Below are 21174 nucleotides of genomic sequence, written 5' to 3'. Positions count from 1 at the left end.
AATAATTTGTTACAGACTGTGGGTGATAATGTACATCTTGACTAGTATGCTAATAGGGCTATTCCTTTCGAAAAGGTTGTGATTTTGGCCAAGGAGGACACAAAAGTCAATAGCGTTGCTTGTTTCCTAATGATTTCCAGTTTTTTAATCATGGGACCCATTGTAAACTTATTTTACATACTCTGAAAGGGCACTGTATCAGTGTCGATTTTTTTCTAATCCTGTTTTTTGCCTGTAACCCAGATGAGATTTCTACATCTGGAACTTGATCTTTGGTTCACACGTTTACTAAGTAGTATACCTTCAGCTTTGTCTAGAGGTTGTGGCCTCCCTTCTATCCTGAAAGGGTTGTCCTCATGAGATTCTGCAGACAGGGAGGTGTGCTCCTGCCTCATATTCTCTTCTTTCAGTTCCTTCTGTTGTAGTGTCCTGGGGTGCAATACAGTAACTGGGGGATATACTTACCATAATGATGGATCCATAAGACATGTCGCTGGCTGCAAAAACCATCACATTCTTCATTCCTGTTTTTCCACTCCTACCATGCCTTGCCACCTGCATTAGACTCTTTTCTAACAACTGTGAAACTTCAGTAAACAGACCTCAAGGGTGTTAGAGCAGCTAGCCTGTTCAGGAACAAGTGATGATGCGAGGCAGTGTCAAAATAATGCTTGGCGATGTTACTAATGTAACATGTTTGCAACTAACATTACAACTTGAAGATCCACCATGTTACAGTGAGCACCTGACATAACTGTTTGTACAAGATGGCTTCCATGACTGAGTACATTGTTTATGCTTTGTTTGGGTTGGCTAATTAGTTATGTACTTGTGGCTAATTGGGTCTACGTCATAAGATCGAAAGTTCAAAAAACTGAAAACTAGTCTATATAAAACTCAAAATATCAAAAACATTTTTAATGCAGGGGGGACTGCACCCCCCCAACCCCCCTGATAATTATATATATATCAACTCCAAAATCGCACAACTGTAGAGAAGGTGAAATTCCCATTTTCAGATTTTGTTTTTCAGTCTTTTGAACTATAGATCTTATAGCACAGACCCTGTTATAGGTTCATAGGTAGGTACTAGGCTATCTGCCCGAGGGCATTTATAAGCTGGAGGGATAGATTCCTGTCACAGAGACTCCCCATGCTTTGGAACAAAATTCCAAATTGCATCAGCCAGAGGCCCTCACTAACGCTGTTCAAGAGAAGCCTTGACAAGTGTAAAATAAATAAATAAAAAATAAAATATTTATAAGCCGAGCCAGAGTGTGTCGGCTTTCACCGCTCCATTGATTAATTAACTGAGCCTCTGTCAAGCAGAGCCAGTGAAGTGATCCCAGGGGTGTACTTTCTGTTACCCATCCTCTCGCCAAGGCTTCTCTTGAAGAGCGTTAGTGAGGGGCTCTGCTTCATGTAATTTGGAATTTTGTTCCAAAGCATGGGGAGTCTCTGTGACAGGAATCTATCCCTCCAGCATGTTCTATTTATTGTTGTGGTGAGGTTTGGCTCACTAGAGCAAGTGGCTCGCAGTGGCTTGGATTTCTTTAGGTGGAGCATGTCCATCAATTCTGAGTTGGGCATGGCTTTGTAAGTCAGGCAGAGATCACCTCTGAGTAAGCAATATGCCACTGAGTACAGACAGAGTTTTTTCAGTCGGGCTGCATAGGACATATGTTGGAGACCAGTAATCCTCTTGGTGAGGTGCTTTTGTGGTCTTTCCAGCTGTTGGAAGTGTCTTGTGAGGTACATCCCAAATGGGGCATTGTATATGATGGATCTGATGTGTGACGAGTAGAGGGGCACTATAACCTCTTTATTTCTAGATGCGAACTTTTTAGTAATTAGATGGGCCACATAGAAGAATATGTACTCTTAAGATTCTATATTCACGTAGTACAGTGATGGTGGGCTACTGAGTCCCTGGTTGTGTCTTGTATTGCAATCCCACAAGTACAAACAAGGCTCACTTTTAAATCATAAACCTTGTCTTGGTCTGGAGCCAGAATTAGATATACATTATATTTCTGAAAAGGCTTCTTTCAGGATTAAGAAAGTTGCATGTACAAGGCATATAATTAGAACATGTTTGACTTAAGCACTAAATAGAGATTTATGTATGTTGTTTCCTCTTCTTTTTATTTATTTCAGCAAGGATAATGATGGCTGGCATTGTGCTCGTAGTATTTCCACGGTCCTATGTGTCCATGATCCTGATTGCGGACCTGAAAATTGCAGTGGACATGGGGAGTGTTTACAGGGAGAATGCCACTGTACAGGTTACTGGAGTGGACCTGCCTGTGAAGTCCTTCTCTGTTGGTCTTCCAACTGCAGCTTACATGGCGTCTGTACTGAAAGTAAGTGGCAAGGACTAATTCCGATATGAAGTTTGAATTAATGTAGACTGCTATCAGGTAACCGGTTGTGTAACTTGTGAAGTGATTTTAGCATCATATCAAATCATTTTTGTCTGTCACAGGGATTTAATGATTGCATCCTTTCTTCAGATCTTGTCCTCATTTTGAAATAATGTTTATTTATTAACTGATTAAGGTAATTGTTCCTCTTATGTATGAATGTATACAGTATATATATTATGGTTATTATGATTATATTAATATTCATTGAAGATGAAGTTGGTCAAGACCCAATATATCAACCAGTTCCTCAATTTAATCTAAAACAACTTTAACCATGAAAGCTTTATTTTCATTTTACAGTTGTGGGTTCCCAAATGTTTGTGTGACCAAATAAAAGGAAAACACATATATACATGAATATGTGTTTGTGCATGTGGACAGGTTTAGAATAGCATAATAGCCCCTGAATCATCTTGTTTTATCAAGTATAAGGTGACCAGAGTACCCAGGCAAACCTCAGACAGAATGGCATTATTATGTTAAATTGGCTTTTTCAGGTGTGTGAAGATGGCCATAACAGTGGGATGGTTACAATTTATGCATTGCATTTTACCATAGTGCCATTTTTGTAAAACAATTTTATCACTATTGTTGAATCATTTTGCTGCATTTCAGAAACAAGTAAACTGCAAACATTTTAATTAATCACAACCTGCAATGTGACTAGTATCTGCTGTTGTTGAAAACTTTATTTTCATTGAACAGTTGTGGGTTCCTAAATTGTCAGTTTTTGTAGTTTTAAGCATTGCAAGTAAAGACACTATTATTAGGATTGGCTTGATTAACATACTCATTTATAGTCAGAATGTTTCAGATATTTTGCATTCTGTGAACTGACTTGGAAATGAGATTGGTCAAATTTTGTAATTACATTAATAATATCCTATTTTTAAAGTTTTCCTGGTCCCCCAACAAAAAGAATCTGTTTCTTGGATGTGGAATTTGCTAAGAAATTTGAACACAAGGCCTTGTTTGCCAATATTGACTGTAAGCCTTCTTCATAGGTTCATACATAAGTACTAGCCTAGCTAATTACCCCATGTGAGAACCAAACCCTGCACCTTGTGTTTGTAAGGTAACCACCTTAACCATTATGCCATCCCCCACCCCCTCAGCTCATTACTCTGACTTTTTCAAACGCATACCTGCATTTTACAAGTTGGCATCCTATGCACCAGAAAAAGGCAGTAGTGAAAGGCCAACTTGTAAGAATGGCCAGTATGATAACAGATACCCAGATATTTCTAGATGAATGTGGAAACATTATGCACATACTGAGGATGAGGGGTTATCCTACCACATTTTTAGATGCAATCAAGCAAGAAGTTATAATTAAGAGAAAGTTGGGTTTTTATAAACCCATTCTTTGTGGACACAGTTCCCAATTACAAGCAGATGTAGTTAATATTGGGGAGGTGGTCATTACTACCCAAACCCATATACTTCAAGATAAAAAGGAATGTAAGTCATTCATCACCACTTACAATTTAGATAGCTAGTCAGGCCATTTTTGAATGTCTCAAAAAGAACTGGGTTATATTTTCTTTTGACCCAGACATGTATAACAAAATAAGGGATTGTATATAAAAAGGTCACGTCAGTCAAAAAAAATATTGGAATAGACTGAGACCTCTGTAAATAGGAAAAAAAGGCATGAAACAATGTGGTTGATGTTCACAATGTGTTAGTATGTTGGTTTGTGAACAAATACATATTGGAGGGGCAGTATATAGCATTAAAGGGCATTTCACATGTGATTCGAAAAGTGTTGCATGTATCGCTTGCTGTGATTTATGGCCAGCATTTTATGTGGGCAAACCTCCAGAAAATTTAAAGAAAGGATATATGAACATTTATTAGATATTAAAAAGTGTAAGATAACAAATAGGTTCATAGGTTCATAGGTTTATACTAGGCTATCTGCCCTAAGGCATTTATAAGCCTAGCCCAAATTATTGTGGCTTACGCCACCCCTTATATGAAAAAATACTGTGCCCATTAGTTTGTTGTGCCTCTGTCCAGCAGTGACCCAGAGATGATTCCCGGGGTAAACCTACGATCTCCCATCCACAGGTCTAGATTTCTCTTGAACAGAGTCAGCGAGGTGCTCTGCCTCACATGGACCGGGATTTTATTCCACAGCATAGGAGTCTCTGAGTGATAAATCTATCCCTCCAGCATGTCCTATTTATATCCGTGCTAAGGTTTAAGTCGCTTGCTCTAGTGGTTTTGGTGGATTTGGATTTTTGAGGTGGAGCATGTCCATTAATTCCGGGTTGGACATGGCCTTGTATGTCAGGCACATGTCACCTCTGAGCAGACGGTATGCGACTGAATAGAGCTGGAGTTTCTTCAATCTGGCAGCATATGACAGATTTTGGAGTCCCTTTATCCTTTTGGTGAGGAACTTTTGGGGTCTCTCCAATTGCTGCAGATGTCGGGTGAGATACATCCCGAATGGGGCATTGTACTCGATCATTGGTCTGATAAGTGAAGAGTACAGGGGAACAATGACCTCACTAGATCTGGATGTGAATCCCTTCATGATCAGGTGGGCAATGTAGAAGGTCTTTCTAACCACTTTAGCAATGTGAGTGTCAAAAGAAAGGCCACTGTCAACCTGGGTCCCAGGTCCCTGATAACCTCTTCTGTGCTTAGTGGATTGCCACCTATATGGTAGCTTGGGGTTACCTTGTTTTTCCCGAAGGGTATGACTATACATTTTTGGCGTTTAACTTCAGGCCATGGCTCTGGCACCAGCTATCTGTTTCCGTGAGTCCCTTCTGAAGGATATTCGTGTCCGATGCACTTTCCACTATGGCCCAGTTTGCAGTCATCTGCAAACTTTGTCAGCCAAAGTCCTCCCATGTTGGCCTGTACTTCTGAGAAGTAGATGCCAAACAATAGGGGCCAAGGACCGAGCCCTGTGGGACACCACTTGTGACCGGCTTGGAGTCTGACACAGCGCCAGCAACTCTAACCCTGTGGGTTCTGTCCTTAAGCCAGTTTGCAACCCATCTTGTGACATATGGGTTTACATTTAAGCTGGTAAGTTTTTCTACAATACCCGAGTGGGGTATTGTGTCGAAAGCCTTTGCAAGGTCAAGGTAGGCTGTATGGACTGCCTTTCCTCATCAATGGCCTTGGTGACTATTTCAAGAAGTCGACCAAGTTCAAAAGGCATGATCTTCCCTTGACAAAGCCAAACTGGGTCGGGTCCAATGTCTGCAAGTCCCCTATATCTTTGTTTATGAGCTCCATTATGATCCTCTCCATAGCTTTGCAGACTAGACTTGTTAAGCTTATGGGGCGGTAATTACCAGGGTCCATAGAGGCGCCACCTTTGTGGAGTGGGACCACAGTTGCCGTCGCCACTCCTTGGGCACGTATCCTGTGGTAAGGCTGAGATTAAACAGCTGCCTTATGTGCGGGTTTAATTCCTCATTTAGCTCGTGTAGCACACAGCCGGGGACACCATCCGGTCCCATTGATGCTGTGTTTTTAGCTTTAGAGAGAGCAGCTTTCACCTGCGCATTTGAGATGTCCGGGAGGCTACACTCGGCTGGGATAGTTATCTCTCCTTTAGGGGAGAGGGGTGAAGTTTGCACTGAACCTGTCTGCCAGTATGTAGGCAATGAGTGTGGGTTCAGTGATTTTGTATCATTTTGGACTAATTCTGAGCATATCTGTGAGTTTCCACCCAGGTTCCTAACATAGCTGAAAAAGGCCTTATGATTGTCCTTTGAATCCATGGCAATTTTTCTCTCAAAATTGGCCTTAGTTGATTTTATGAGTGCTCGTATTTTTTTACTAATAATGATCAGGGGTGACTTCCCTTTTATGGATTTTGTTCTATCATGTAATAGCTTTCTCCTCTTATTGTAAAGTTTGTTAATGGCTGGGGTCCACCAGACTGGACGCTTGTCCTTTGTGGAAAGAGTCTTGGTTTTATTTGGGATTGCCTGATCCATGCAGTCCTGGAGGTGTTCATAGAAGGCATTTGTAAGGGCTTCCGCAGCTTGGTTTGTGGTTTCCTCTGACTCAGGGGCCTTGAAGGATACCACACCAGTCTTGAGTAGTGTGAAGTTTGCTTTAGAGAAGTTCTTCACTATGGTCTTTTTGTTTGGGGTGGGGCGGGATGTGGATTTCCAGTGAGATTAGTTTATGATCAGATCTCACCAATGAGGGATATACTTCGTGTGGAGCATTTTGTCCCCATGTTTGTGACAATGAGATCTAGTATATTTTCTCCTCTCGTGGGAACAGTAACTAGCTGTTCCATGGCATTTGAATTTATGAACTCCAGGAACCGTTGGGCTAGAAAGTTAGGGCTTGAGTAATGTTCCCAGTCTATATTCGGTAGTTGAAGTCTCCCAATATGATGGTGTTTGGAGATACATTTATACCCTCCAGTGTCTTCAGGAAGGCTGTGTGGGGTTCCTGAGTTTGAGAGGGTGGCCTGTAGCATGCTACAATTTGTAGAGCAGTTTTGCCTATGGTTAGTTGCACCTGGATGGTTTCCAAGCTTCATGCGTTGCCACCAACCTGGAGGTGTGAGTATCCTTTATGAATATGGATACACCTCCTTTTGTGGAGTGGTCCGGTTTTGGGGCCGGAACGCATGATATGAGGTAAAACCTAATAGTGCCGGGTGCTCTCAGGAGCCTTGAACCAGGTTTCAGTTACAGCACAGACATCGATGTTCTCCATACTGAGAAGGGCCTCGAGTGCGTGCATTTTGAGATTTAGACTTCTGGCATTGAGCAGCATTACCCTCAATTTCTTCCCATTTTTGTTTTCTAGGGTGGTAGGTTTAGAATTTGAGCCTTGCCTAAAAAGGCACTATGGGGTGGCAAGAGCCTTAGCCAATATCCGAATCCCAGGGTGACAGGTGCAAGCCGTCCCTTCAGCGTGGCTTGTCAAGCATGTCATCCCAGGCAGACAGACACTGGATCCCCTTTGAATGACACCAGACATTAAGCCAATTGTTAAAGCTGATCATCTTGTCTCTATATTGTGGCATCATTCTTGGTGAAGGAAGGATACTGCTCAGGGTTAGGGTCATACCTGCCTGGGCTACATAATCAGAGAGCTCCTCTATGTCTCTTTTCATGTAGTCCAGGGAGGTTCAGGTCGTTCACACCAGCATGGACAATGACTGTGTCATATTTGTACTTGCCGTGGAGTGACCCGAGTGCTTGTGTTATGTGGCGGATTCTAGCCCGATAGGCAGCTTACTGTGACCCTCTCCTTGTTCAGCCTGGTGAGTGGGACGCCAGTGTGTCTGACTATGGAGTCACCTATGACAAGTATGTTTGGTGTTGTATTTGGCCTTAAGGGCTGTGACTGCTTTGCACACTGCTTTTGTGGTTTATGTGTTGCTTGTGGGGTGTCTTGAGGTAGCAGTTGTTTGGGTGTCTGCTTTGGAGGCCTCTGCTGTTTAGGTAAATTTTACTCAGAGCCTCAGTATGTCTTTGTGTGTTTATGTGTTTGATTCAGTGGAGTGGTAGCATTATGTGAGGCTGGTTTTGTGGTGTGTGTAGTTGCCTTCTCCTCCTGTCTGGTCTTGCCAGTCCTGAGTTGAGAGAGCTCAGCCTCCAGTTTGGCTAAATAGCTGCATCTCTACAAGTATTTGTGTTATGTGGGAGGAGGAGAGGGTTGTCTGTGTACATGAGGCAGTTATAACATTGCCTCAAGATTCCCAGATTCACCAGCTGGACCGAGAGGAGATTGACAACTGACCTTTGGACATGCTAGAATAATATTGGGAAATCCTTAATTGAAAACAAGGGCCAGTGGGGAGTGAGGGTGTAGTGCTTTTAATTTTTAGTGCTGACTTATATAATTGCTTTAGTGAGCAAGTGCCAGGTAGCTTGAGTGCAATGTGTTACAAGTAACTAAATGCAAAAACGACAAACAGTAACTTTCTTTCAAGTGAAACAAGGAAATAAGTACAGTAAGCAATGCAGATATCACTAGTGATCCACAGAAGCGCTGAGAAGTTGCGTATTAGGTGGAATTAGCTTCCAGGGAAATAACAAGCAAACAAATATATAATTGCTTTAGTGAGCAAGTGCCAGGTAGCTTGAGTGCAATGTGTTACAAGTAACTAAATGCAAAAACGACAAACAGTAACTTTCTTTCAAGTGAAACAAGGAAATAAGTACAGTAAGCAATGCAGATATCACTAGTGATCCACAGAAGCTGAGAAGTTATTAGGTGGAATTAGCTTCCAGGAAATAACAAGCAAACAAACAACAAGCATATAAACAAAGCTAGATTCAGTAGGCCTGGATCTAGTCTATGCTAGAGCAAACAAGGTGAACCAATTTCAGTAAGATACAGTTCAAATATTCAGGCACTATAAACCTTTAACCAGAAAATTCCCAGCTCAGAAGGGCAGAGTCCAGCCTCTTCTCCCACAAGAGTGCAGACCACGAACCTTCTTAATGTAAAATAACTGGCCTGAAGTCCAAGTGCCTAAACCAGAACTAATACACTTGGACACTGGGCTCTCAATCAGCAGTTCCCAACTTAGAAGGATGAAAGCTACCTGTCCTGCCACCACAGTGCTTGCCACAAACCTTCCTAATGTAAAACAACTGGTCTGAAGCCCAAGTGCTTAATCCAAAAGACTTGAATGATAGCTACACTTTAATCAAGTTACAACCAAGCAGTAATAAATACCATTGAATACTTTAGAGAATGTCTGGATTAGTGCTCAAGTTACACAAACAAAGCTAGATCCAGCAGGCCCGAATCCAGTCTATGCCACAGCAAACAAGGCGCACCAACTTCAGTAAGAAACAGTTCAGATATGCATGCACTATAAGCCTTTAACCAGAAATTCCCAGCTCAGAAGGGCAGAGTCCAGCCTCTCCTCCCACAAGAGTGCAGACCACGAACCCTCTTAATGTAAAATAACTGGCTTGAAAGCCCAAGTACTTAAACCAGAATTAATACACTTTTAGAATAACAGACACTGAGCCCTCAATCAGCAGTTCTCAACCTAGAAGGATGTAAGCTACCTGTTCTGCCACAACAGTGCAGACCACAAACCCTCTCAGTGCAAAACAACTAACTGGTCCGAAGCCCAAGTGTTTAAACCAAAAGGCTTAGAATGAGTTACACCAAGCAGTAATAAATACAATTGAGTATTTTAAGATGATGCAAAAGTAAAAAGAAGTAGGTAAAAACACAAGTACAGTAAAAGCAGATGAAATTTTTTTTTTTTTTTTTTTTGCCCTTTATAGGCATGTAGCACAGCATCCTGCTCATGGCTTCAAGGTTTCTGTTGTGGGGCATGTTGTTTTGGATACCAGGGATTATGTAGGGAATGAACATCTTGATAAAAATGAATTAAAGGGGCAATTATGTTTGAATGCCACAAGTCCCCCTGGTTTAAATGACGCATGTTCTATAAGCCCCATTTTAAAGTTAAAAAGACTGATGTCTATCATTGTTTATTTTAGGGTATTTTAGATTGATGGTTTTCTTTAAACAATTATCAACCCACATGTTTCTTAACTATTTGAAATATGTAAGCAGATTTTATTGGTTGGCTTTAATTCATTTAAATACTCAGTGAGTTTTAATTGTGTCATTCTGATGAAGTTCTTACTTTTGTGAAGAAAGGTGCTTAATATATTGTAGTTTTTCCTTAATTTGGAGAGTATCGTTGTCTGTCCAACTGCCAACACACAGAATTTACAATTTGGTTACATTTGAACTTATTGTTTCTTTTACTTTTATTCTTTCAGCATCTTTCATATGTTACATATAGGGTTTTCATAGATATTTCTCCAAAATGTGTCTATTTCTTTTTTGGTGATGTTTCTATTTGTTTTTGCTTTGCTTCTCAGTTCTGTATAAAACTTTTTTGAGTCATCAATGACTTGCTTGTTTTGGACTTTTCCTTTATATTTATCTGCATATATAAGTTTTTCTGCCTGTGTTGATATCTTTAGTTTACTATTTGCAATAGTGAAGGATAGAGCCTGGTCTCTTCTAATAGCGCATTTTGCAGCCTGGTCTCTTCTAATACCGCATTTTGCAGCCTGGTCTCTTCTAATAGCGCATTTTGCAGCCTGGTCTCTTCTAATACCGCATTTTGCTTTTATCACATGCACTTTCTAAGTATTTTTGTTGACCTGTTCCCACTTCTATACTCTTCTAACAGTGACACGTCTTGTCGTAACAGTTTTCTCATTTCGATATTTCTTTGGAGGTATTTTTCTTCTCCCCTTCCCTTATTGTTCTATGTCTCTGTGGTAAGACTTTGTTATTAATTTAACTGCACAGTAATATATTCCATTTACGTCTGTTATATCACATGAATTTCTATAAACAGTCTCAATTACTGTGTTCATTGGGTCTTATTTACTTTTTGTAGTCTATTTCTTTGGTTGATCTTAAAATGTCTATCCATCGCTATTAATTCACGGATCTCTTCCTTAGGACTTTTCTTCTAGACTGAGGGCACATTCTTTATTCTGTGTTTCTTGTGGACATTCTACAGAAAGTTCTGTAACATCTTCCTTTGACATATTCTCTTCAGCTTTATCCAGTGTCACTTGTTACTGTTTCATATGGGAGTTCACTGGCCTATCACTCCACAACATTGACTGCATAAGGGTTGCCACCGTTTCCTGCTTTTTCCCTCGCTGTGCAGCTTCAACTGAACTTTTCTACGTGTTTCCTACTGAAGGCTCCAAAGTACGTCTCAGCATGTCAGATCATAACTCACTTAAATGTGAAATTAGCGTATATATAACACTACTGAGTATTATTAAAAAAATCCTATTATAGTAATCTCATATTGTCTTTAAAGTCCAGCTTAGAAGTCACTGAGTTGTCTGGGGAATCTAGTGTGTTATAAGTCATACTTTTATCTTTTACCAGCTGTATTAAGCCATAAAAGGAAATTGTGCCCAATTATTCAAGTTCAGAAATGGTCCTTCAGGAGATTTTAATCTAGTCAGTAATGGAGTAATTGAAGTCTCCTGGTAACAGTAAATTTTAAAAGTCCGTTACTTTAACAAAAAAGAAGTTATGTCTTACCATAACGTTCCATCTGTATTGTTGATCCTTGTTCAGTCATTACGCCTGGGGTTATCAGTTCTGACCTTGGAACCGAGCCGGCCATCTTCCAAGCTCGTGACAGCCACAAACTCTCGAGCTAAACTCTTACCCACAATTCCCCTCTCCCTGTTACCTCAGATTGAGTTTGCAAGTCAAAGGAAGTAGAGACTACCTCTGGTCAAAGAACCAATCGGAACCGGATGATGAGATCCACTATAAGCCTCATGAGGGGGAAGGAGGGAGGGTCATAATGACTGAACGAGGATCAACAATACAGATGGAACGTTATGGTAAGACATAACTTCTTTATCTGATATTGTTAATCCTCGTTCATTCCTTATGCCTGGGACAGAGTCCCCAGCTACCTTTATTCCTGGGAGGCTCTCATGGAAAGACATTGCTGAGCACCATTGAACCAAAGGACGCTCTTCCTCTGGAGGCCAAATCCAATTTGTAATGGCTGATGAAGGTATGGGGTATAAACCAAGTTGCAGCTGCACAAATGTCAGGTAAAGAAGCTCTAGCATGAAAGGCAGCAGAAGTTGCGACCGACCTAGTGGAATGAGCCGTAACTGCTGTAGTCCGAGGAATATCATGAGTTTTGTAAATAAATGTTGCACAGTCTTTCAACCATTTAGCCAATGTGACCTTAGAAACAGCACATCCAAGTCTAGGACCAGAATAGGCCAGGAATAGCTGATCTGATTTGCGAGAAGCCTTAGTTCTGTCCAGATAGAAACAAATTTGCCTGTGAATGTCAAAGGTATGTAGACAGAATTCTCCTCTGTTAGAATGATTGGGAAAGAAAACTGGCAATTCAATGGATTGGTTAATGGACATTTCAGAGATCACTTTTGGCAGGAAGGAAGGATTAGTTCTCAATGACACTCTGTCTTTATGAAAGATTAAGAAAGGCTGTTTGATGCATAGAGTCTGAAGTTCAGAGATACGTCTGGCAGAAGTAATGAAGACCAAGAACAAAGTTTTCCAAGAAAGAAACTTGAGGTCGCATGGAAAAGCTGGTTCAAAAGGAGCTGTAGTCAACGCTTGCAGGACTAAAGACAGATCCCATGGCTGGCTAGGTTCTCTAAAAGGGGGTTTCAAATGATTTATGCCTTTTAGAAAAGTCTTGCATAATTTGTGTGACATAAGAGAAGAGTCATGGACACCATCGTGAAAATTAGATATCGCAGCCAAATGAACTCGAATGGTAGAAGCAGATAGGTCAGATTGGAATTAACTGGACAGGTACTCCAGTACTACTGGCTCTGGTGCTGAAAAAGGGTCTATCTCTTTTTCCTTCAGCCAAATGTTAAACCTTTTCCACTTGCTGAGATAAGTAGTTCTGGTGGATGACTTATGAGACGCAATACGAATGTCACTTACTGGGGAAAAAAGATCAGTCTGCCTAGCAATCACCGGAAGTGAAGGAGCCAAGCTGTGAGCTTCAGGCTGTTCAGGTTGGGGTGAATCAGGTTCTGTGGATGGGAGATCAAATCCGGAGTTGGATCGAGAATCCATGGTTGATCTAGCAGGTGAGGCCATAAGAAGGGGAACCAAATTTGCTGAGGCCAATATGGTGCAATGAGGATTATCTTGCTCTTCAACCGGCGGGTTTTCTTCAGGAACTGGGGAATGAGAGGGAGATGGGGAAAGGCATAAAGCAGACCCGAGGGCCAGTCGTGTATTAGAGCATCCTTGGCTGACTGTCCCCGGGTAGGAATCAGGTCAAAGTAATTTCTGCACTTGTAGTTGATTGGGGATGCAAAAAGGTCACAGCAAAGGAAACCCCAGCAGTTGAAAATCTCCGCCACTATGAGAAGATTCAGAGACCACTCATATGGTTGCAGAATGCACCTGCTCAATCTGTCTGCTATCAAGTTGGAACTTCCAGGAATGTGCGTTGCTAAAAGAAAGCGGTTGTTAGCCATTGCCCATTGCCATATCCTCATGGCCTCCTGACAAAGTGGGTAGGATTTGGTTCTGCCTTGTTTGTTGATGTACCAGACTACAGCCATGTTGCAATAGTCCCTGATGGAAGGAGGAGATGAAATGCTTGCAATGCTAGAAGCACCACCCTCAGTTCTAGGACATTTATATGCAGATGAGCCTCTAGGTTCAACCACATGCCTTGGACTGTCTTCCCCTGAAAAAGCCCCCCCACCCCATCAGGGAGGCATCCATGGTCACTGTGGCTTTGGGCTGTTGGGGTGTGAAGGGGCGAGACCATTGTGACAGGTTCTGCGACATCCACCAAATCAAGTCTTGTTTGCATCTCTGAGTCACCCGAATCTGGGATGAGAGAGGAAACTGAAAAGGGTACCACTGGGTGAGTAGTAACTACTGTAAAAGCCTCATGTGAAACCTCACGAGGTGGACAATGGTGATGGAAGCTGCCATGGAACCCAACAGCTGGAGAACAGAATGTGCTGTCGATCTTTCCCTTGAGAGGATGGGTATGAGTTGTTTTATCCTTAAGATTCTGTGCTCTGAAATCGAAGCCGTGCAGTTCTTTGTATTCAACAGCACCCCAATGAATTCTATGGATTGGGATGGAGATAGGTTGGATTTTTGCCAGTTTATAGTTATACCTAACCTTTCTGCGGTGTGAAGAGAGTATGCCAAGGCTTTTTCCAATAGATGTCTGGTGGGGGCGGTGATGAGCCAGTCGTCTAGGTATGGAAACACCCGGAATCCTTGCAGTCGCAGGTGAGCTGTGACGACTGCCATGCACTTGGTGAACACTCTGGGGGCTGTAGAGAGTCCGAAGGGTAGTACTCCGAACTGGTAATGACTGACTCCTGCACAGAAGCGAAGGAATCTTCTCGATGGTCTGTCCACCTGTATGTGGTAGTACACATCTTGAAGATCTATAAAGCACATCCAATCGCCTTCCTCCAGGAGTGGGAGGATAGACTGTATTGTGACCATCCGGAATTTCTGTACTTCTACGAATTTGTTTAGTACACTGAGATCCAAAATTGGTCTCCAATCCCCGGTCTTTTTTGGCACTAAAAATAATCTTGAGTAGAATTCTGATACTATCTGGTCTGGTGGGACTTTTTGGATGACTCTTTTTCTTAGCAGATTTGAAATCTATAATGCTGCTTCTACCCTTTGACTGGGTGGAACATCGGGTAAGCTCCTTAGTGGGGCGGGACAAAGATTGAAGGGAATATGATAACCTCTGGTTATTATCTCTCGTACCCAAGAATCGGTGGTAATGGTTAGCCAGGCAGAAGGGTACAAAGAGAAATGACCCCCAACCGCTTCCAGAGGAAAGCAGTTGGGTCATACTTCAGGAGCGCTGTTAGGACTGGCTAGAGAAAGAATCTCTGGAACCCTGGTTACGCAGACCTTCTCTGCCCCAAAAGGGGCATCTTCCATATGAGTTTCCCCCCTGCCTCTAGGGGAAAACTCGGCTCATGTGTCACGGAAAGAACCCTGAGACTTTTTGTTCCACATCTTCCTACTCTTCTGGTTTCTGGAGAAAGCCCATTGAGGGGAAGAATAGTGGGCACCCACAGCAGAAAGGGTCTTACCGTCCTGTTCACACCAAGTCAGTGTGTCTTTAACCTTGGGTCCAAACAACGAAGAGGCTTCAATGGGACTGTTCAGAAAGGAAGCCTTGAAAGGTTCCGCGAAATCACACAAGTGCATCCAGGCATGCCGTCTCATGACTATGCCTGCACCCGCTGCTCTAGCTGCTCTTTCTGATGCGTGAAAAATCAGACGCATGGAGGAGTTAGAAATCGATTCAAGGGTGGCTAACTGTGAGGCCACTTTGTCCCGGACCTCATCAGACACAGCTCCGGCCAAGGTTTCAGAGAGCTCAAAAATTAAGTCTCTTTGAAGCCTGGTAAAATGTGCCATATAATTAAGGGACCTGACTGCAAAGGTCACTGATGCAAAGGTACGCTTCCCTAATCTGTCCGGTGCCCGGGACTCTTTGTTGGGCGGGTGGACAGTCTGGCTTTCTTCCGCCAGATCCTTCTTTGTTGTGGCCGCCACCACTAAGGCATCTACAGGAAGACCTTCGGACCAGTGAGGCTCGCTATCTGGAGGGGACAGGATTTTATCTGGCCTGTGGGGAATAGTGTCAACAACGTCAGCATCCTTCCATGCACGCTGCACAATGAGTCGGACAAGGTCGTCGGCAGGTGGAGTAACCCAAGAGGTAGGGGGCCGGACATGAAAGGCCTGCAGGAACACAGACTCTTCAGAGGTTGGGTTAGAGAGCCGCCAGTCACCTCTCTGCTTAAAAATTTTGAGGATATCTCCAAAGGATATCTCAGAGGGTGACAGAGGGAACCCTTCCCCATCATCAAAGTCTGTGTCTTCTGTGAGGGACTCTTCTGTGGAGTCCACGTGCTTCCTCTTACACAAACTCTTGTGATGAACTTCCTCAGAGGGAGAATCTGGAGGAGACAGTGCAAAAGGGGCCTCCAGTGGGAGTGTATCCTGAGGCCCTTCTACCCGGTGTCCGCCAGAGGTGTCTTGTGTAAATTGCGGTCCAGAGGAGGACGGGGGCACTGATAGCACAGGATCGCCAACAGACACAAGAGTCTTCTCCATGAGTTGGAAGGCTGGTCCACCCGAGGAGGACACACCTCGCTCAAGCAAATCAGCCCGCCAACTCGGAGTCCTTGGATGGCTGTGAAATATAGGGGTACGTACGTTATAGCCAGCATCCAGAGTAGTGGCTGGAGTGACAAGTCTCTCCTGCCACAAAGGCAACTGCGACTCCTTAGTGAGGTCCATGAAAGGAGCCGAAGTGAGAGAAGTCTGTGTTGCAGCAGGGGGCTTCAAAGGCAATGAAGGAGGAGAATATGTAGGAGTCTTTGGAGAAGGGTGTTCACCTCCAAAGGAAGAGTAGTTCCTGGAGGGTTGGAAACCTCTGGCCAAAAGCAATTGATCCACAAGGCGCACCACATCATGTTCTGAGAGGCTTCTAGTGGATCTCATAGACATAGCTGAAGGGGAGTCAGGTCTATCCAAGGATGCAGGAAACTCGGTTCTCACAAAGGGGTATTTAGATGGTGCTAAAATAGGCATCTGCACTGAAAACAATGGAGCCATGAAGGCTTGTACTACTGGTGTCTGCACCGAGGGGATCATCAGTGCCGAAGGTAAGGTCTGCACCGAGGTCAGTGCCGAAGTAGTAGTTGGCACTATGGTAGGTGCCAAAAGAGTCTGTGTGGAAAATGAGGTATTCTGTACTGAGAGACTAGTCAGTGCCGTGAAAATAGTCAGAGTCAAAGCAGGAGAGGGCGTTGAAACAGTCATCGACGCCGGAAAGGTCTGCATCAAGGAAAATGTCGGTGCCGGTAAGGAAGTCTGAACTGGTGGGCCCCTCAGTTCTGATGAGGTAAAGGGCACAAAACTTAGTGCTGAAGTAACGGGTGGTGCCAAAGATCTAGGCACCAAAAGCCTCGGGGCTGAGGAAGTCAAATCTGAACTAGTAAGTTTGGCCTTCTTAGGTCTCGGTTCCTGGTTGTCCCCAGCAGGAGACAACAGGAGAGACTTGGCCTTCTTGTGTTCATCTATTTTCTTATGGGAACTAGGAGGGGTTGAAGCCTCCACCCCAGAAATAGCCTGTGTAAAGGAAGATTTAAGTAGTTCCTTTAAAATCAGTTTATTTTTCCTTTCCACCAAAGTCCTGTTAGACAAATTAGCACAAATCCCACAAGGCAGGTCAACAGTTAAGTGAGGCACACCCAAACAGTAAACACATAATGAACGTGCGTCCGAAATAGGCAATTTATGCCCACAATCCACACATCTCTTAAATCCCAGACTACCTTTTTCTCGGCCATGATAGGTAGGAGGAAGAAAAAGAAAGGAAGGAAGAAGGTACCAACAATGGTACGAGAAATACCCGAAGGTAAGGCAAAGAAAGGTTTTACCAACGATGGTAAAGGAGTTACCTCATGGTAAGAAGAAAGAAGGGCTAGAAAAAAACAAAAGAGAGTCGCTAGATGCGATAGGATAAGAGATAACTATTTAACACGATTTGAACTGAGAAAAGCTGTAATACGATTAGGTATTATCAACGAGAGTTTTACTTAGCTCAAGAGAAATGGCTTGACACAACTGAATGGCAACGCGGCAAACAAAATCTGAGGTAACGGAGAGGGGAATTGTGGGTAAGAGTTTAGCTCGAGAGTTTGTGGCTGTCGCGAGTTTGGAAGATGGCCAGCTCGGTTCCGAGGTGAGAACCAATAACCTCAGGCATAAGGAATGAACAAGGATTAACAGTATCAGATTCATGATTACCAGAATTCATAGGACAGGACTCATATAACTAACTGCTAGGTACTCTTTATTATTGTTTAACAGACCTGAATTTGCATCAAGTTATTATCGGTCATTATCTGATTGCAAGTAATAACTTTATGTAAAAGTAGCCGGACACCTCAACCTCTGGATGTTTCTGTTAAACATCCCCAATTATTATAGTCTTCGAGTTTGATATCCTCAGAGTCCCAGGCCTGTACTTCAGTCGCAGTTGTGTGCTTCTTGTATTTTATTAAACTGTACAATTTATGGTGTTTATTACCAATACTTCTTACATTACAGGCTGACTCTTGGTGCAGCAAACTAAAGCTCTGAGCTGTTAGAGAGCTGATTCCAGTGCCCATAATGTATAGGTACAGGGTTTGATTCCTTCCTCCTACATTTGCCTACTGTATGACTTTGAGTAAGTCACTTAACCAGGCATTCCTCCCATTCACTCTTGAAAATGGGACAGTTTGTCATCTGGGCCTGCTTGCTTATCTGTCTATCCATCCATCCATTCTTTGTTGACTGACTTAGTCGCACTAGGCTTGTGACCTCATTTTATGGGAGACTCAAGCTGGTATTTATACTACTAGGGGAGGAAGTTTGGACAGGGCATCGTGAACTTCCCTTACTGTTTTTGACAGCTGCCGTGGGATCTTTTACAGCCACCTGAGCTACCATCAGTTCAAACAGATAAGGCCTTGCTTTAACATGTCATCTGTAGGAGAGAAAAGTGTTCAGTGCTGTACCCTTTCAACAGATAGGATAAATAAAAGAAATAAATTACAGTTGGACTGTTTCAGAGTAAGATCAGGCATTCAGTTTCTTGGGGAGGGTTCCCCATTTTGTTTTGCTTCCAAAAAAAAGATTAATGTAATCAATCTTTTGTTTTTGACTTAAGGAAACCTGCCCTATAATAACGTAGATGGACACCATCAGTGGTGAATATTGTGCAATAATAATAATTTCATTAGCAAATGAGAAATGTAAAAGTGGGCTGATTAAAAAGTAACTCAATAGCGTTATAAATCACTGAAGTAAAATAAAAACATGAGTCATGTAAAACACAGCTGAAGACTTTAATAACGGTAAGTGCTTTCAAGCTACAACGCTGCTTCTTCACACGGTTAAAATACACAATAAAAAAACCTTCTTAGATACAAAAAAATTAATTCAGAAGCACAAATCAGTACAAACTACTAAAATCATGTGATCAGTTTTGAAACTTGGATACAATGTAACAAATCAAGTAACAATGAAGCTTAAAGAAACAGTACCACTAAAGCAGCACCTCATCTTCTTAAACTCCTGGATTTTAATACAAGTTTCAAACAAACTTTCTCATTCAGTCCTTTATCTTTATAAGCTTGTAATTTAACTATCCAGTGTAATTCTCTTTCTTTAGTGATATTATTAAAATTGCCTAATCTAAAAGAAAAATCTAGCTTATCTATAACAATAAAGATAAAAGCATGTGCTTCCCGTATCGAGAAGCATGTCGTGTAAGTGCATTAGTTTCATCCAGGAGTCTGATACTTCTGACGGGTTCTCTTATATGTTCTTTCAGACTCCTGTTAGTTTTTCCTGTATAAAAAGAAGAGCACAATATACATTGTGCCAGACAAACATTGTCTCTTGTATTACAGTCTGCAGTCACATTAAATACAAAGGTTGTACCTACTGTTGGATGTTGAAACTACTATTAATAAAGCTACAAAAATTAGAAGCATTGTAGGGAAAAGTCCCTGCAGTAAAATAATGAGGCAGGGATGACTCTACTTGAGTAAGTAGACTCTGTGCATTGGACTAACTCAGTGGCCCCAGCCGAGAAGTAAGGTTTTGCCAAACTATCACGTAAATCTGTAATACTAATAAATATCTTGTCAAACCTGTCTATACAGACCCATACTAAACTCTCCTTTATATTTCAAAATATTTGCATCTAAAAATTCTAAACATTCATACAAACTCTTGACTGTAAATTTTAAAAAAGAGGTGGTGGTATGAATATATTTAATAAATTCATCCAATTGTTCTGTTCCCCTCCACAGCAAAAACACATCATCAACAAAGCATTTATAAAAACAGAAAAAATGAAGCAAAAACATTATCTTTCAAAACAGTGTTGGCGTAGCTGTTGGCACAAGATGTGCTTATAGCCATGCCAGTACGCTGCCAATAATTTTCACCAGCTGAGACAAAAACACTATTCTCTAAGACTAGTTCAACAAAAAGACAAACTAATTCTGTCTTTTTAACAGTCATTGATCTATTGTAATTCAAAACCTCTCTCAAAAACTCAGCCCCAGCATCATTGGGAAGAACTGTAAATAGAGAGAAAATATATAATATAACTAATAAAATATCAGACTTATAAAGACAAGTTTCCATAAAAAACATACAAGTCAGTTAGAAAACTGCATGGTGTCTTCTTAAGACAGTACTAATATTTTTCAAAACACCTTTCAACTTATGTTCAACATGTATTGAAATGGGCTTCGTTACCCATCCACGACCTGAAACAATCTAAGTGGAGGGGTTCCAGGATTTTTGTGTACCTTTGGCAGCCCAATAAAATAGGTATTAACTGATTTTCAACCTTTAAATATTTGTATAAATCACAGGTAATATCATTTTCCAAGAAACAATCATAAAGCACCAAATGAACAGACCTAATCAATGACTTTGACTCGTTCATAGTTCACTTTCATATATACCTCTGAATCACTTACAAGTCTCAGTATACTTTCAACATAAAATTATCTGTTCATTATTACTATGGCTCCACCTTTATCGGCTGGCTGAATAGATATACTGTTGTCATTTCATAAGGCATGTAGTGCTTCATATTCCTTTTTTGATATATTATGAATGATGACTACTTCAGTTTTCTAAGTTTCAGCAGTTTCTAAGATTTGTAGAAGGGTATTCTTGTATGGTTTAGTGGGGTATCTCTTAAGATCGATAGTTCCTCCCTGTATGATCATATATTTATAGTTTTTTAGGAGCCTGAACAGTAGAGCCTATTTTTCAGTTAATTTTACTTCTGGGATACATGATACTGTAGTGCTAGACTTATTTAAATCCTTCAGTTTTGTACATATAGATTTTAAGATGGAGTCCATGAAAACATGTACTTTGGATCTTCCATCCTTCTTAATAATGATGGCCTTCTGGTTTTACTATCAATTTATGGTTATAGGATACTGTCCAATTGACCTTATTATTTCAAGGTCACTGTGTAATGTGTCCCCTGTACCTGCCGTATTACCTTGGTGACTATTTTTCATGTCATGATAATTTTATTCCTTGAATGTAATATTTCTGTGAAGTCATGAATTTAGCATGACCAGCACAGGGCTCTTCTTTTTAACATTTACATATG

General features: G+C 41.7%; 1 protein-coding gene across 1 annotated transcript in view; it reads left to right on the top strand.

Moving 5' to 3' along the window:
• NAGPA (N-acetylglucosamine-1-phosphodiester alpha-N-acetylglucosaminidase) overlaps positions 1–21174 on the top strand; it is a 953155-nt gene that overhangs the window by 755425 nt on the left and 176556 nt on the right. The window contains exon 6 of the mRNA XM_044066565.1: positions 2158–2363. Within this exon, the coding sequence (XP_043922500.1) occupies positions 2158–2363 (206 nt within the window). The remainder of the gene's footprint in view (positions 1–2157; positions 2364–21174) is intronic.

The sequence above is a fragment of the Protopterus annectens genome, chromosome 3.part1 (assembly GCF_019279795.1).
Source record: "Protopterus annectens isolate FY-2018-M chromosome 3.part1, PAN1.0, whole genome shotgun sequence".
NCBI lineage: Eukaryota > Metazoa > Chordata > Ceratodontiformes > Protopteridae > Protopterus > Protopterus annectens.
This window is presented reverse-complemented; position numbering and strand designations above follow the sequence as displayed.